Genomic DNA, 16,078 nt, shown 5'->3' with positions numbered 1-16,078 from the left:
GTGTAACACTAATGGTAATAATAAAAATAATTAAACATTTCCATTATCATTGGGCTTGTTGTCATATGTTGTGAGTGTCTTTTTTTTTAAATGTCACTTTTATTAAAATTTAACCGTGTTATGCATCTTAATGAGAGTTCAGCATTTTGATCATAGTTCAGTTTATATGAAATTTATAGTTTATTATCAGTTTATATTAAATGAGTTTTAGTGGTAATGGAAGTACTCTTTATATAATGATGCATAGGAAGGCCTTGTTAAACCAAATTTATTTAAACAGGCAAAGTTAAATCAAGTTTATATCCGTCAACTTACGAATGTCGGTTGTCTCTGACACTAAATGGGAGAATGTATTGAAACAAGTATTTTGGGTCACTTTAGTTTTGAGTTTGATTCTCAGTATTAACTAACAATTAACTTTCTGCCTCGATAAACTCATTACTGCTTATTGATAGTTAGTAATGTAGTTAAATGTAGGTATTGGGTAGGATTATGTAATGTAGAATATGGTCATGCAGAATAAAGCATTAATGTATGTTTATAAGTACTAATAAGCAACTAGTTAATAGTGAGAGCTGGACCCTCAACTTAAGTGTTACCATATTTAAAAAAAAAAAAAAAAAGACATCACCTTAACTTAAGATGTCAGCAGAGTGTACTGCTGACAAAATTGTAGGAATGCTGCCTCAGCCATTTTCCCAAGAGCAATCTCCTTCTCCATTTGTTTCTGGGCTGTAGTTTCCCTCTAGTGGTGTGTTATATAGACAACTTGATCTCACAGACCTATCTGAATACAAGTGACATGGGCAGATGATTGGTTTTGTTTGAATTTGCAAGACATGACATCTGCCTTTATCCTTTCTATCTATTTGTCTATCCAAATTGACAGTTTTAACTGAAAATTACATCTTCAAGATAATTTTAGGGCAATGGTTCTTAATTTTTTTTTTTTTACTCAAAGGTCTTCCATCCTTTACAATATTAAAAACGTTCCCTTTGATGTGATATGTCCTATTAATTATTAGCAAACTTTTTAATAACAGAAACTGGGAGTGTTGATATTAAATGAAAAATAAATAAATACATTTTTGAATTCTATAAGATTCCAGATTCTGCAAGATTTATTTTTAAGTTTTTGTTAAAGTTGAGGTTGAATAGTTATCGTTAAAGTGTGTTTATGCTATAAAATGCATGAAGTAGGCTACATGGGCCTAAAATAAAATGAATATGAATTTTAACAATTCATTTTATGTCTGAAAAGTTGAAAGTTCGGGAAGATCTTACTTTAGTAATTTAGCTACAGCAGAGAGTTAAAGGAGTAGTTCACTTTAAAAAAAAAAAAACTTTTGCTGTTAATTTACTCACCCCATGCCAAAGATGTCCATGTCATTCTTTCTTTAGTCAGGCTTTAAACGACACCAGACGATGAATAAGGGTCTTATCTAGCGAAATGATCTCTCATTTAAATAAAAAATAAAATAAAAAAGTTTAAGTTTATAAGCAGAAATGCTCGCCTTGCTCTGTTCTGTGATGAGCGTTCGTGACTCTCCTGTTCAAACTCGTTCATCAAAATGAACAAATCTTTTTTCGAGTCATGGGGTCATAGATAAGACCCTTATTCATCGTCTGGTGTCGTTTAAAGCCCATTTGAAGCTGCACCGAAACTCTCATTTGGACCTTGAACCGTTTGGTTCCCAATGAAGTCCATTATATGGAGGAAATCCTGGAATGTTTTCATCAAAAACCTTAATTTCTTTTCGACTGAAGAAAGAAAGATCTTGGATGACATGGGGTGAGTAAATTGTCAGCAAAAGTTTTTTTTTTTAAAGTGAACTAACGTAACGCGTTACTCCTTTAATAACTAAGTAGGCTATTAGATAGGGCGAGAGAAATCGTGATGTGATTATTACATAGGATATATTTACATAAATCTTTATTATTAGCTACATGTATTGCGTTAAATATATTTCAAAGAGTTTTGCTTACTGTAACAGTAAGCAAACCCGACCCGTCAGTCTCGTTAGAGCGGGTCCGCTGCGATCCCACAATGCACCGCTGCGCAGCTGCAGATGGAATGTAGCTCGCTAGCCTTTCATGCTAGCCTCAGCATCGCAGTAAAGTTTGACAAACACGTCATGAGCGGCTCGAACCCGCCGCCAGCGCTTCACTGATAACACATGCGGTACGTATACTCTTCATCCGCGAGGGTCTGCGTGACAATCATTCGTGAAAATGTTTGCAGTCCGGTCTCTGTGTGCGTGATGAAATGGCAGCATAGAGATGGAGATCAGGCCGATTTTACACGCTACATTAATATATTGACATACATTTAACCATTATTACAATTCAATTGTCTTATTAACCTCACTTCAAATTGAATTCGGCTGTATCTGTGACAGGCAGCCCCGTGTTGTGCGTGAGTGTCACACTGTAAACACGGTTAACAGTTAAATACTTTCAGTTCATTTTGTAGTGTTTACATATCAGAATAAGTTTGCATGCACAAAGCTTAAACTCTTTTTGGACCATTGAAAACATACGTTGATCCAGTTCCTATTTGTATTTTATTTAGTCTAGGTTGATGCTTGACCTGCCAGATGCATATCTAACTTTACTATTCAGTTATTTCCTTCACCTAAATATAATAATTAACTTATATTTCAGCTATAAAGCAGTTCTGCAATGCAGAAGAAAATTTTTGTCATTATTTAGCTCAATTCAGTTCAATAACAGTTCTTCTATTATTATGAAACAAACCACTTTAATGTATCTATAAAAGAGCTCTACTGAATAAGATTATTCAGCTACATTTAGTTTCATCCAATAGTGTCAGTTACATCGATAATATTTTCTGTATCTTATTCTTAATTGTCTTTTAAGTCAAAATGTGAATCTGACATTAAAAGGCGAGAATGCTTCCTTATTAAATTAGTTTATGCTTCATTGGCAATTCTGACAATGACTGTTCACGACATGTCAAGTCAGATTGGGTTTATTATAATTTCTTCTCTGCCTAGCAGGCAATAAAAATGTATTTTTTATTTTTTTTTGCTTGATTAGTTAGACCAACATTGGGAACTAAAAGTTTAAGACCACATTAAAAATATCCACTCTTTTTTATCACTTAAACCTAAAAAAGTTTTAGAATTTTGAAAATGTGACATATTTCCAATTTCTCAAAACATGCTGGAGAACATGGACCATCAGGTTTTGCTGCTGCTTGTCAAAAGGGGGACATTAAAAACAAAAAAACTTGCGCTTGTCGTTTCTCTCAGTCCGTTTGACGGAGGAGAAGTACTTTGAACACAACCGTGTCGACTGCTGATTGGAATCCCTATGTTGGTCTTGTCTCTTCCTGTAGCTTCAGCTCAACTGCTCAGCGATGAACATTGATGACAAGCTGGAGGGGATGCTGATGAAATGTGGCCCTGTGGGACTTCACCACTCATCCAGAGGTTTGGGACCCTCAAGGGTGGATGGAAGAGGAAGAAGAGGCAGTTTGGATATGACACTTGGGGAACGGAGTTTGGCTAATCATCCCCTTTTGGCTGAGGATGATGACGACGATGATGATGATGAAGACCTGGCAGGTGGAGGCCTGACCTCACATGATCTGATATCCCATAATGACCTGATGGTGCATGAGGAGACAGTGAAAAATGACGGACAGGATGAACCAGCTTTCTCACAGCGAATCTCCCATAAAATACATTATACACTCAACATGCCAGTAAGTGTACAGCCGTTCGAGCTTTATCTATCTGTCTATCTACCTATCATATTTTACTTGTATTTTTTTTTAAGAGCACTTAAAATGGAATTAATGATATTTGTTAGGTCAGTATAAAGCAGGAGATGAAAGTACCAGACTCACTGGTTCTGAATAAAAAGGAGAAGAAACCGGGGAGGGACCCATCCGACTGTCACAAAAAAAAGAAGAGAAAGCAGCGCTCCCCTGCAAAGGTTTATTATAATGCAACTGATAAAGAAACAATATGCTATTAGTACTTTAAAGCCCCTTTCACACAGAGATTCCAGAAAATACACGGATAATGTGACCCGGCATTTGTCCTGGGATTGTTTGATTTCGGTTCATTCACACCGCCAGTGATTTGCCGGGATCATTGAGTGCGTTCGCACACAACCCGTAAATATCCCGTATGAGACGTGTAACGTACGCGTCGAAAACATGTACACGTGCATACTGTTCCACAAAGCTGGTGATCTCAGCTTCAACACGGATAGTGAGGAGCTCCTGGTCTCTGCTTCGTTCCAGTTTGCAGACATTTGTTCGTCCTTCCCTTGTTGATGACGAACACAAACTTTCTTCTAAGAGCAACAGAGTCGCGCGATGGCACGAGCGTCATCACTAGGACACACCCCTTACGGCATTGGTCCTGGCTTTTGTTCACACAACGCGCGTTCCGGGACTGATTCCGGCAAAGTTTCTAGGTCCCCAACCCGGCATCGATGCCAGTATCAATCCCGGGTCGTGTTTGCGTTCACACAGAAGGAGTTCTGGCAATTTCCCGGGATCAACGCACTGTGTGAAAGGGGCTATACAGTGTTATAGACATAGATGCTCCAAAGGAGCACAGGCATGAAAGATAAAGTAGTTTTGAACTGTATTCCTTCTTGATAGATTCTCACTATTAATGAAGATGGCTCCCTTGGGCACCAGAACCCAAAAACTCATGTCTGTGAGCACTGCAATGCTGTTTTTCGGACAAATTACCATTTACAAAGACATGTCTTTATTCACACAGGTAAGTGAAGTGGTGTATTGTCTTGGTTCAGTGGGAATAACTGACAAATAAAGACCAAAAAGGTGTACAAAAATATACTTTTTCTTTGCAGGTGAAAAGCCTTTCCAGTGCAATCAATGTGACATGCGCTTTATTCAGAAGTACCTGCTTCAGAGGCATGAGAAAATCCACACAGGTAAGCAGAAAGGAATTAAAAACATTACACCAGGAGCAAAAAAGAAATGTCATTTATATTTATCTCCAGGGTATTGTTAGACATGTACAGTGAAATCTTCTGAGTCAATGATCTATTTATATTTATTGCAAGTCCCTGTTTTGTGCTACGTCTTTATACACTGAGAAAACAAGTCTTGGCATACTTGGCGGACAGGGTGAAAAGTAGACCTACTTGACTTTCCTAAATTGTTATTTTATATTGTGTAAAAGCCTGCCATGTCTCCACCTTAGGAGAAAAACCATTTCGCTGTGATGAGTGTGGAATGAAATTTATTCAGAAATACCACATGGAGAGACATAAGAGGACACACAGTGGGGAGAAGCCTTACCAGTGTGACTACTGCCATCAGGTAAGGGCAGTCCAAAGCAAATCAGATTCGATACTAAGCAGTTACATTTTTAGCATGCATTATAGAGAATGCAAAATAATGTTATATATTTTTCTTAACAGTTTTTTTCCAGAACTGACAGAGTACTGAAGCACAGACGAATGTGCCATGAGAATAAGGACAGGAAGGTGCAGAAAGTAGCTGCCAAAGATGGCCCTCTTCGCACACCAGAGAGCTTGGGCTTCGCTTTTCCTGCCAAGGAATGTACCCTTCCCAAGAAAAAACGTCAGAAGACCTCTGATAAAAGTCGGGTCTTGCTCACAAGTCCCACTATTGACAAAGGGGTTGAAGGTGATAACGAGGAGAAGACGGAAGACCAACTTGCCAAAAGTGAGTGTCTTCCTCTTTACGCTGTAGCCACCAAGGTGAAGGACGAGTACGTAGTTACAGATTATTCCGTTGAGCTCCCCGATTCCCCGCCAGGTAACAGGCATCTTGCAGGGGAGGAGTCTAACGATGAGATAATTAGTCCTCCGAAACTGGTGCTGAAGAAAATCGGCAGCAGGAAAGGTTTGAAACAACAGGCTCTAGAACCGTCCCAGAGTCTCTCTCCCTTGTCCTCATTCGAAGATAGCAAAGTAACGAGATACACGTTTGAGATTGTGGACAACAAAGGCCTATTAGATGTCGAGACAAATCCTGACATGGATTCGGTTGAGACCCTACAAGGAGGACAAGCAAAACCAACCAGGAGCAGCACAAACTATGACGACGCCATGCAGTTTCTTAAGAAGAAACGATACCTCCAGGCGGCCATGGCTAACACCAGTCGAGACTATGCTCTTAACGTGAGCAGCATCGTGACGCAGCCCTCCGTCACTCAGGCAGCTGTAGCGAGCGTCATTGATGAGACCGTTCCCACCACGATCCTCTCTGAGACTCAGACACTGAACGTGGAGATCAAGTCCAATAGCGAGAAGAATGTCCTTCCAGACGAGGTCCTGCAGACGCTTCTCGATCACTACTCCAATAAGGCCAATGGGCAAGCAGAGATTTCCTTCAGCGTGGCGGACACTGAGGTCACGTCCAGCATCTCGATCAACTCTTCTGATGAGAGCAGTCCCAACGAGGCTTTGGGAACCAGCTCGCAAGCGCCTCCGGCCGAGAAGGCCAGCCTTCTGCATGAGTATTCCAAGTTTCTCCAGCAAGCTCTGGAAAGGACCAGTCAGAACGACACCTACCTGAACAACCAGAGTCTTACGTTTGTAAATGACAGTGCCAGTCTTGCTGGCCAGCCTTTGTTTTCCACTGAGAAGCAGTTCACTTCCCCATCCCGGTTCAGACCAAGCATGAACTCACCATTGAGATCCACCTTGGAGAAACCTAACTTTAGCCTTTTAGTAGATTCCCAACACTCCTTTTCCTTTTCAGGGGACGAGACGAACCCTTCCTCGGTTTCACCGACGGAGGACTTCCTCGACCAAGTAACCTCTCCCAAAAAGACAGACGCGCAAAGCATCAGTCAGACATTTCAGATCGCTACTTTCGACCAGAACTTTCGATCTCAATTCCCGAGCTCACGATCTGGAATATCCTCACAGTTTAGCATTGCAAGTGGACAAGTTAGCTTGAGAGGTCATGGTGGAACAGACTTTCCAGAGTTCTCTCTTGTTAATGAAACAAGAACTCAACTAACTTCATCTCCGGATGCTACAAGCAGCCAAACATTTGGCTAAACAAGAGCTTTTAACGATTTGAAGCATTTTAAAGGCACTTTATAGTTCTGTCAGTGAGGGCAATGTGATCTCTGTGCAAATACTTATGATTTTCCATCTTTAAGCAATCATGCACGTGTGAGAATTAAAGTAGTACTAGTGATACACATGGTAGATTTCATTATCAGCACTTCTATTGGAGACTATGGAATACTTTGTATGTGTCATTGCATTATTTGTGCAGAACTGCCATGGTCAAACGAATTGGCAGTGATAAATTTCGTGTTTTGCAGAGTTTGCTGCTTCAGTATTTTGTAGATTATTTAATCACGTTTCTATGGTTTACTGGAAAAGCAGTTAATAAGTTTTAAAGGCTTTAATTGGTAAAACATTCAATATATACAAGATAGTCATTCTTCTTTATAACTTCTGCAATTCGCTCTGGCCAAATCCTGACTGATGGTTATCCATTCTTGCCTTACTAGTGCTCAGAGTTGATAACAATGTGGGCCTTTGCTTGTCCACTTGCCTTTTGAGGATTGACCACAGATTCTCTACAGGATTAGAGGAGTTGCCTAGCCACAGATCCAAAATTTCAATCTAATGATCTCTGAGACACGTCATTTTCACTCTTACCTTATGGCATTGTGCTCCAGACATGCAAGAAAATGCATGGATAATCAACAAATTGCTCCTTGGTCGTTTTAATACCAATGTTTATTCCTGGCAGTGTTTCTGGCCATAATTTTGAGAGAGCCCAGCCCTGTCCCTTGGATGAAAAGCTACCGCACACATGGATCCTTCACTGTTGGCATCACACAGGACTCAGAGTAGTGTTTACCTTTTCTTTTCCGGACAATCGATTTACCAGATGTTCAAAACAGTCGGAAGGGGGCTTCACAACTGTGCACCAATCTTCTGCAGTCCAATCCTTGTACTGCCTGCAGAATTCCAGTCTGTCATTGATGGTTTTCTTGGATAGAAGTGAAATCTTTGCTGCCCTTCTTGACACCAGGCCTCTGTCCAAAAGTCTTCACCTTACTGTACTTGCAGATTCACTCACACCCACTTGTTGGCAATACTGAGCAAGCGCTGCACTAGTAATGAGTTGATTCACTCTGGGACATCCCAAAGCCTTCTTAACTGCAGGTGAACCTCTCTCCTTGAAGGTCTTGATGATCCGGTAAGTGGTTATTTTAGGTGCAATGTTCTTTGCAGAAATTTCCTTGCCTGTAAGGCCATTTTGATGCAAAGCGATGGTGGCTGCATGTCTTTTTTTGGAGGTAACCATTGCTAACACAATGATTTGAGGCAGTTTTTCCACCTTTTATAACAATCAGTCTGCTTTTATAATCCAATCAGAATGATAGAGCTAGTTTTTGATGTTAGCTGGTCATTTTGTGGCCAAAAAGCAGTGAAGTTTGGCTTAAAGGGATAATCCACTTTTTTTTGGAAATAGGCTCATTTTACAACTCCCCCAGAGTTAAACAGTTGGGTTTCTGGTCTCATTGACTTCCATAGTTGAGTTTTACCGTTTTCGAATCCATTCAGCCGATTTTCTGATATTTTGAAGAATTTCAGTAACCAGACAGTTTCTGGTCTCATTGACTTCCATAGTATTTTTTTTTTCCTACTATGGAAGTCAATGAGACCAGAAACTGTCTGGTTAAATGAGCCTATTTCCAAAAAAAAGTGGAGTATACCTTTAAGGTTCTTTTTCTTTGGCTTTTTCTCATCACAATAATCTAGAAACAATGTGTATCAACACCACAACTGAAGCAGAAAACTTTGCGAAAATTTGTGTCACTGACAACTTTTGGCCATGACTGTACAAATGTGCTCAATAATGCACGTTGGCTTGCCAAATTAGTTAGCCTGTGCGTTCTGAAATCAAGCATCCAAGCTACTACTGCATTGCTTTTTTGGTAGTCCAAATTATTGGGTTAATGTGGCTTCCCCAAGAGAAAATTGTTCTAAGATCAATTCCGATTTGGCCTCTTGTTAGTGTTGACCTGGAGCAACAACCGACTGACCTAATAATATAGGTCTAAACTACGTTAACCTAGCATAACAATCATTTTGTTTTGATTTCAATTAATTTTGTAACGTGTCGCCTGGAGAGGTACTGAAAGGACCTTACTTTGATGCCCTAGACTTGAGTAAGGCACTCACCTCTCGGTTGTTCCTGTTTGTGATTTAATGTACTATTGCATTAATTATAAGTAACATTGCTTGTCCCTGTCGCTATAAGCTAAATGTATTTAATCTGTTTGTGCATTTAATTATGTTGAAATGTTTTTTTTTTTTTTTAAATATATATGTTTTTTGCATTCACTGCTCCCTGAAAGATTCACTCCAAGACTATTACTAGTAGATATTTTGTATTGAGCAATCTGCAGGTATGGTCATACTGAGTTTATATGGACCTATCCCATATAATAAGATTATATAATCAGGAAAAAAAAATTTTGTGCACATTTCTCCTAAGGTTATGGGATCAAAACAATAGATTTTAGACAATAGAAACAATAGAACTGTTTTAGACTGTCTTGCTAATCAGATTTGAGGTGGACATGGAGAACAAGGCTCCTGTAGAAGTTTTTTCACATATCCCACATTTTGGGGATGCAGTTTTAGCAATTGTCCAGGGCAACAGCACTAACAGATATGCACTTTTTCATTTGTTATCATTGTGAATGATTTAGTTCTCGACTCAACAGTGCATTTCATCACTTTGATTTCATTTGCTCACAGTCTGTTATCTTGAGTTTCACTCATGAACTGATAAATATTGCTCATTAAATAGGATGTTGAGCTCATTGGTTAAAAGCACTTTTCAAGTCCCACCTTTTCTCTTCATAATGTACAAATCTGATATAATCTATCTATATCAGTCTTGAGTGAAGAAAGAATCAGTCTCAAGAAAGATGATTTAAGAATGTATGGCCTGATTTCATATTTTTTTTGGTTTCAAACACCTATTTGTTAGCAAATATGTCTTTGGATCACTCGCTGTTACTTATAGAACAAAAAAATAAAGTGTAATGTTTGGTACAGTTGAACTTATATGTATATGTACACGTAACATTTGTTTATTGCACATATCTCTTTGTTATCTTAACTAATCATGTAAATTAAAAGCTCTGTTTTCTCAGATTGTTTATGGAAATTTACCTGCTTTCCCCCATAACTGTATCTTGATTCATCTTAGGTTTATGATTTATAATAGTAGTATCATGTCAAGCTTTACACTCATTGGTTTTCTTTGTAAATCATAAAAAAAAAACATTCTTAAATTGTTGAATGGTTGTATGAACAATTTACACAGATTTGTTCTGCTCATGTTTTGTGAATGAGGCCCATTTAAGAGCAGCCCTGTGTGTTTTTTTCATAGTCAGCATGTTCTGAGTGTCAAAGAGTTTTTCTGTGCATTTTGATTACAGTTTATTTTATGTGCCTAAACATTCCTGTAATGTTCCTTTGTTTTTACATGTTGTAAATAGGTTGTATATTTTAAGTTGTGCATTTGCTGTGCACATTTCTTGGCGCATAGTACGTATATAGAGAGAGTGCAACGCGATTTAAAAATATTTGCTGCCATTTCGGTTTAATCATTCCTACGGTCCCTGATGACTATCAGCAAAATCATGTTTGTGTTCTTGTTTGTAAAATTACAAATGTACTGTCCTCTCTATGAAATGCCTCTGAATGCAGTTTTAATTATTACAAACTGATTTAAAGACCTTGTATGGATCTCATACTCCCTCAGAGATTTTTAGGATGTTATTTTTCATTTCAATATCATATAATACCTGCATTATAAATATTTAATCAATAATTACTGCTCCAGAAATTGAAAAAGGTGAAATGATAATTTGAGGGATGAACTTCTTTTAATAAACTGTGTGATGTTTTTTGTAAGATCAATTGCCTTTGGTAAAAGGTCGTATCCATATCCTGACACATGACTGTTTTTCTTCTTTATTGATTAGGTATTTTGAGCATCAAAGTCTGGTGGTGTTACAGATGGTGGATGATTGTTTTCTTTCAAGTTTAATTCGTCTGGAAAACGTAATGGTTTTATTTAGTAAGAGAGCTCTTCTTAATAGTTTTAGACATTTAATTTTATTTGGGGAGTGCATGTACTCTGACTGTCTTTGTACACTGGTTATATTTTTATATGTATCCATTTTATTGTAGCCGAATTATTCCCATAGAATATACTTTAATGCAGTACTTTGCCTAAGACATGGAGAAAAAGTTCTGATTGGATGTTTTTGATTGTGTGAATCTTGTGTAATATTAAATTTCCAAATACATCAAGTTGTTGAGTGCTATTTCCTTGCGTCTTAATCCACATCCCATTGTGACAGTTTCATGATTAGCCCATTTCCACCTGTGAGAATCACTCTCACAAAAATGTAGGCTGGGTTTTAAAATTATTTTAAATCATTTATGTAGTGTGATACATGGCTAAAATTAAGAGTAGGCATACATTTAAGTGATTTTAATAGACTGACTTTATATAATACATGTCTCTGAGCTGGTTATAGAAATGATCACAGAAAATGTCGATTTGGAAATGCCTGCTCTAATAGAGCAGTCGACAACATTGAGATACACTGACCTGAGGTGGCGCTGATAGAACATATTTGTTTAATGACGTTTATTGCACACGTAGCATTTTCCAACAATAACAGTGGCACACAGACAGCTGTTAGTTACTCAGCTGGCATAGCTATATTAAATAATGATACATTTCTGTTAAAAATTTTGATTTAAAATGCTAATCACTGTCATGGTCTGTGAAAAATACATTCAAACTCAATTTAAACTAACTTAAATCAATTTCAAAACCCTGCGTCTTTGAACGTATCGCTTTTTGATTAGAAGCTCGTGAATCAATTGAACCACTTCATAAAACTATTTCATCTTTCAAGAATAAGGGTTACGTAAAAGAATATTGGAGAATATTAAGAATGTTAAAAAGAATATTATATATTCCACGCGACACCGTTGTTCCAAATGAACGGTTCAAAGGAACCGATTCACTGAAATGAGTTGGACCACCCACCTACTCAGGTGTGCTCGTGCGTCTCTCACATTCTCCACCTGCTGTTGCATCCGGGAGCAAAGCACCATTGCAGGTATGTGTGTGCTATTGTCATTAACTAAGAAATGTACAATTGAACAATGTCACAAAAACAGCATATTATCCGTTTACTTAGGGCCGTTAGTCTCTGCGTTTCTTTATGACTTCACAACGAGCCATACACTGGATAACTTAGAAAAACACAAAGCCAGAATTAGGCTACAGTAAGTTTGTCTCGGAAACTTCATTGAACTTCACATTGTTTGCCTTTGTATTTAAATGTTGTTTAAATGCTGAATATGAATTGCCTGTCGATTATTTATAGTTCCCAAGGTGTCACTTATTAACAGACAGTTTTTGTTGGCTTAAATGCATCTACGTGGCCGTCGCCTAGTTGGCAAATGTTGTTAAATTGCCTTTGGATTTACATGAGCAAAATCTTTGCTTTACTTTACCTCAGATCCAGCCACTGTAATCTTGCTAAAGAGGAATAATGAGTCCTCAAGTTCAAGAATTATTCCATGAAGACGCACAGGTAATGCCCATTTTTTAAGTTTTGCCATAAAAAAATGAATACATAGACAAATTTTGCTATCAATGGAAAGCCATATGTTTTGGGACCTACGGTTTTTTACACTTGGTGGTGGAATTTACATTAATGGTGAATTTAGATTTGAGTTGCACTGGTTTGTGTAGGGTTCACAGAGTAACGCTCAACCTTGGTGGAAGGTGCAGCTCTTCGTCTGGGAACCCGTTCTTTTCGGAACCTGGGATGGAGTCTTCACTACCTGCATGATCAACATTTTTGGGGTGGTGCTCTTTTTACGGACTGGCTGGCTTGTGGTAAGTTTAAGTTTAGAGAATCTATATTTAAATTATATTCTAGTATTTTGGAACATATCTCATGTTTTTGCTCATTTGTTTTTTCCAAAATGATCATCTTTAGGGTAACACAGGTGTGTTGCTGGGCATGCTTCTGGTGTCCATGGTGGTATTGGTTGCTGTGGTTACGGTGATGTCTGGTATCGGTGTGTGTGAATGTTGCAGTGTGGGTAACGGTGGGGTCTACTCCATGATCTCCACTGTGCTAGGAGGGAGAGTTGGAGGAACTGTGGGACTCTTGTATGTGTTTGGGCAGGTGAGCAGCTCATGTCTACAATAATTATATTGCATATACAGTGTGTGATCAGTTAACTGTTTTGAGGTTTGGTGACAGTCATGTGTCTTGTTGGCAGTGTGTGGCTGGAGCGATGTACATCACTGGTTTCGCAGAGTCCATAGCACAGGTGCTGAGCTTACATAGCGTGTGGGCAGTGAGGGGCATCTCTGTGGCCGTTCTGGTTGGCCTGCTTGGGATTAACCTGGCCGGGGTGAAATGGATAATACGCCTTCAATTGGTTCTGCTGGGGATATTAGCTATGTCCACTCTGGATTTTGTCATCGGGACATTTAGTCATCTAGATCCAGGTAAGCTTTCGTGAATGCCAATGACATCAGGGGTCATTTGCAATAAGTTAAACCAGGACTACTGAGTTTATCACCTACTTAATATATGAAGAGTTCAGATGCAAAAGCCTCTAAATGCCATTTGAAATTTTCTTCTTTAATGATGATTTTGATCAAACTTGTATATTTAAGTTCAGTAATTTCACTTAAATAACAATTAATAGGTAATTATCATTGCCATTTAAGTGAAATCACTGAACTTAAATATACAAGCTTGATAAAAATGAAGAAAATTTCAAATGGCACTTAGAGGCTTTTGCATCTGAACTCTTCATATTAAGGGATAGCTAGGTTTTGTATTTAACCAACATCATAGATTCCCCATTGAGTTTAAGAAAATTAGTCGCCAATATTTTTTTAAAATAAAATAATGCTTATATTCAGCTAAATGAAACAATCAGCTACTAGAACAGTTTTATAACACTGTTAACCTGTGTGTTAAAATGCAAAATAAAACCATAAAATCTCATTTTAACAGGCATTTTGACTATACCACAGGTTTGCATTTATAAAGAAGAGATTCTTGCCCTGCAGTGTTGTTTTCACAGACCCTACTAAACAGTCCCCGCCTTTCTTATATTGACATTTCTTTCTTTTCACATTTCCTGGCAAACCTGCCAGACGAGGATATACACGTTCAAGCCATTTTTTGCTGGACCAAATCTAGAGTGTCCAAAAAAAAATTTTTTTTCTTTTACCAGCATACATTTTTCTAATTTCTATTATTCGCTTTCGCTTGTTTCATAAGTTCTTTTTTGTATCTTTTTATGTGTGTTATATGCATTTATTGGGGTAGCTGAAAAGTTTGGGGTCAGTAAGTTTTTTGTTGTTGTTGTTTTTGTTGAAAGAAACCAATACTTTTATTAAGCTATCTTATTAAATTTTCTATTAAATTTAGCTATCGTTTTAAAATATATAAAATATTTTTCTATTTATATTTTTAATATTACACAATAGTACTGTTACTATATCTTTTTTTATTAAAGAAATGCAGCCTTGGAGAAATAAGAGGCATCTTCAAAAATAAGAGAAATAAGAGGCTTCTTTAAAAATGTCTTACCAAGCAAGCTTTTGAACAATAGTGTATTTCTATATAAATATTATGTGTGACAGTAGATATTGCTCATATGTTCTCACCTCAAAGCTCTTTCTTATTTAAATTGGTAATTGGTGTTCAGCCAGTATTTGGCCATTTAAGCCGACTATACGTGTGTACATCTCAATTAAATAATTAAATTGTTTCAACCCAAAAATGATGTTGTTCAATAATGCCTATAATAATAACAATGCATATACTATTATTGAGTTGTTCATACAGAACTCAAATTATGAGTTCACATGCCCTTGCAACAACTGTCCAGTAGGTGTCAGGGTAACATAAATGTGGCCATTTGTCCCAAGACCCAAACAATGCTATCCTGTGTTTTGAAAAAAAAAAAGAAGCTCTTTCGACATTTGTATTATAATAATGGCAATATACATTTATTTATTATTTATCAGGTTCATAATTTCCTTAACCATTAGGCTTGACAAAGCTCTGGGTTGTGATTTGGCATTGACATTATACGCAGTAAGCTATTTAGACCTCCAACAGCCCTGAATATTCTGGGAGGTGTACACAAGGCCACTATGGAGGGCAGGGTCTCTTCCTAAAATAAACCCAATAATAGAAATCCAACACCATTCATAATATAGAAGTTGAAGGAACAAGGGAAGTGAAATGATATGTTTTCCCATTATATACTGTCATCTAGTTATCTTTGACCTGGACCTCTAAACTATATGTAGCCTTCTATACAACTATATGTAGATGTGTGTATGTACTGTATATATTTACAAAGAATGGTGTGAAAAGGGAAAAACATCCAGTATGTGGCAGTCCTGTGGGCGAAAATGCCTTGTTGATGCTAGAGGTCAGAGGAGAATGGGCCGACTGATTCAAGCTGATAGAAGAGCAACTTTGACTGAAATAACCACTCGTTACAACCGAGGTATGCCGCTAAGCATTTGTGAAGCCACAACACGCACAACTTTGAGGCAGATGGGCTACAACAGCAGAAGACCCCACTGGGTACCACTCATCTCCACTACAAATAGAAAAAAGAGGCTACAATTTGCAAGAGCTCACCAAAATTGGACAGTTAAAGACTGGAAAAATGTTGCCTGGTCTGATGAGTCTCGATTTCTGTTGAGACATTCAGATGGTAGAGTCTGAATTTGGCGTAAACAGAATGAAAACATGGATCCATCATGCCTTGTTACCACTGTGCAGGCTGGTGGTGGTGGTGTAATGGTGTGGGGGATGTTTTCTTGGCACACTTTAGGTCCTTTAGTGCCAATTGGTCATCGTTTAAATGCCACGGCCTACCCGAGCATTGTTTCTGACCATCTCCATCCCTTTATGGCCACCATGTACCCATCCTCTGATGGCTACTTCCAGCAGGATAATGCACC

At 38.0% G+C, this 16,078-nt stretch overlaps 2 protein-coding genes across 6 annotated transcripts in view; both read left to right on the top strand.

Annotated features, from left to right (window-relative positions):
• The first annotated feature begins 2,040 nt into the window (after positions 1–2,040).
• Positions 2,041–11,345, top strand: znf148 (zinc finger protein 148). The gene is made up of 7 exons (XM_039649717.2): positions 2,041–2,182; positions 3,362–3,730; positions 3,838–3,963; positions 4,643–4,766; positions 4,858–4,941; positions 5,214–5,332; positions 5,434–11,345. Exons 2-7 carry the CDS (start codon positions 3,383–3,385, stop codon positions 7,045–7,047), a joined length of 2,415 nt encoding a protein of 804 aa, XP_039505651.2. The 5' UTR covers positions 2,041–2,182; positions 3,362–3,382; the 3' UTR covers positions 7,048–11,345.
• Positions 11,346–11,934: 589 nt separating this feature from the next.
• The window catches only part of slc12a8 (solute carrier family 12 member 8), an 18,895-nt gene continuing 14,751 nt past the window's right edge, over positions 11,935–16,078 (top strand). The window contains exons 1-5 of one of the 5 annotated variants that reach the window (XM_039649762.2): positions 11,935–12,173; positions 12,579–12,653; positions 12,815–12,961; positions 13,065–13,256; positions 13,354–13,585. In XM_039649762.2, coding sequence (XP_039505696.2) covers positions 12,612–12,653; positions 12,815–12,961; positions 13,065–13,256; positions 13,354–13,585 — 613 coding nt within the window. In that variant the 5' untranslated portion in view covers positions 11,935–12,173; positions 12,579–12,611. Of the gene's footprint in view, positions 12,174–12,238; positions 12,343–12,578; positions 12,654–12,814; positions 12,962–13,064; positions 13,257–13,353; positions 13,586–16,078 lie in introns of those variants that run through there. The other 4 variants (XM_039649765.2, XM_039649764.2, XM_089133111.1 and 1 more) reach the window with 4 other exon arrangements.

This window comes from Pimephales promelas, chromosome 7, assembly GCF_988280905.1.
Source record: "Pimephales promelas chromosome 7, fPimPro1.hap1.1, whole genome shotgun sequence".
In the NCBI taxonomy this organism is placed as follows: domain Eukaryota; kingdom Metazoa; phylum Chordata; class Actinopteri; order Cypriniformes; family Leuciscidae; genus Pimephales; species Pimephales promelas.
This window is presented reverse-complemented; position numbering and strand designations above follow the sequence as displayed.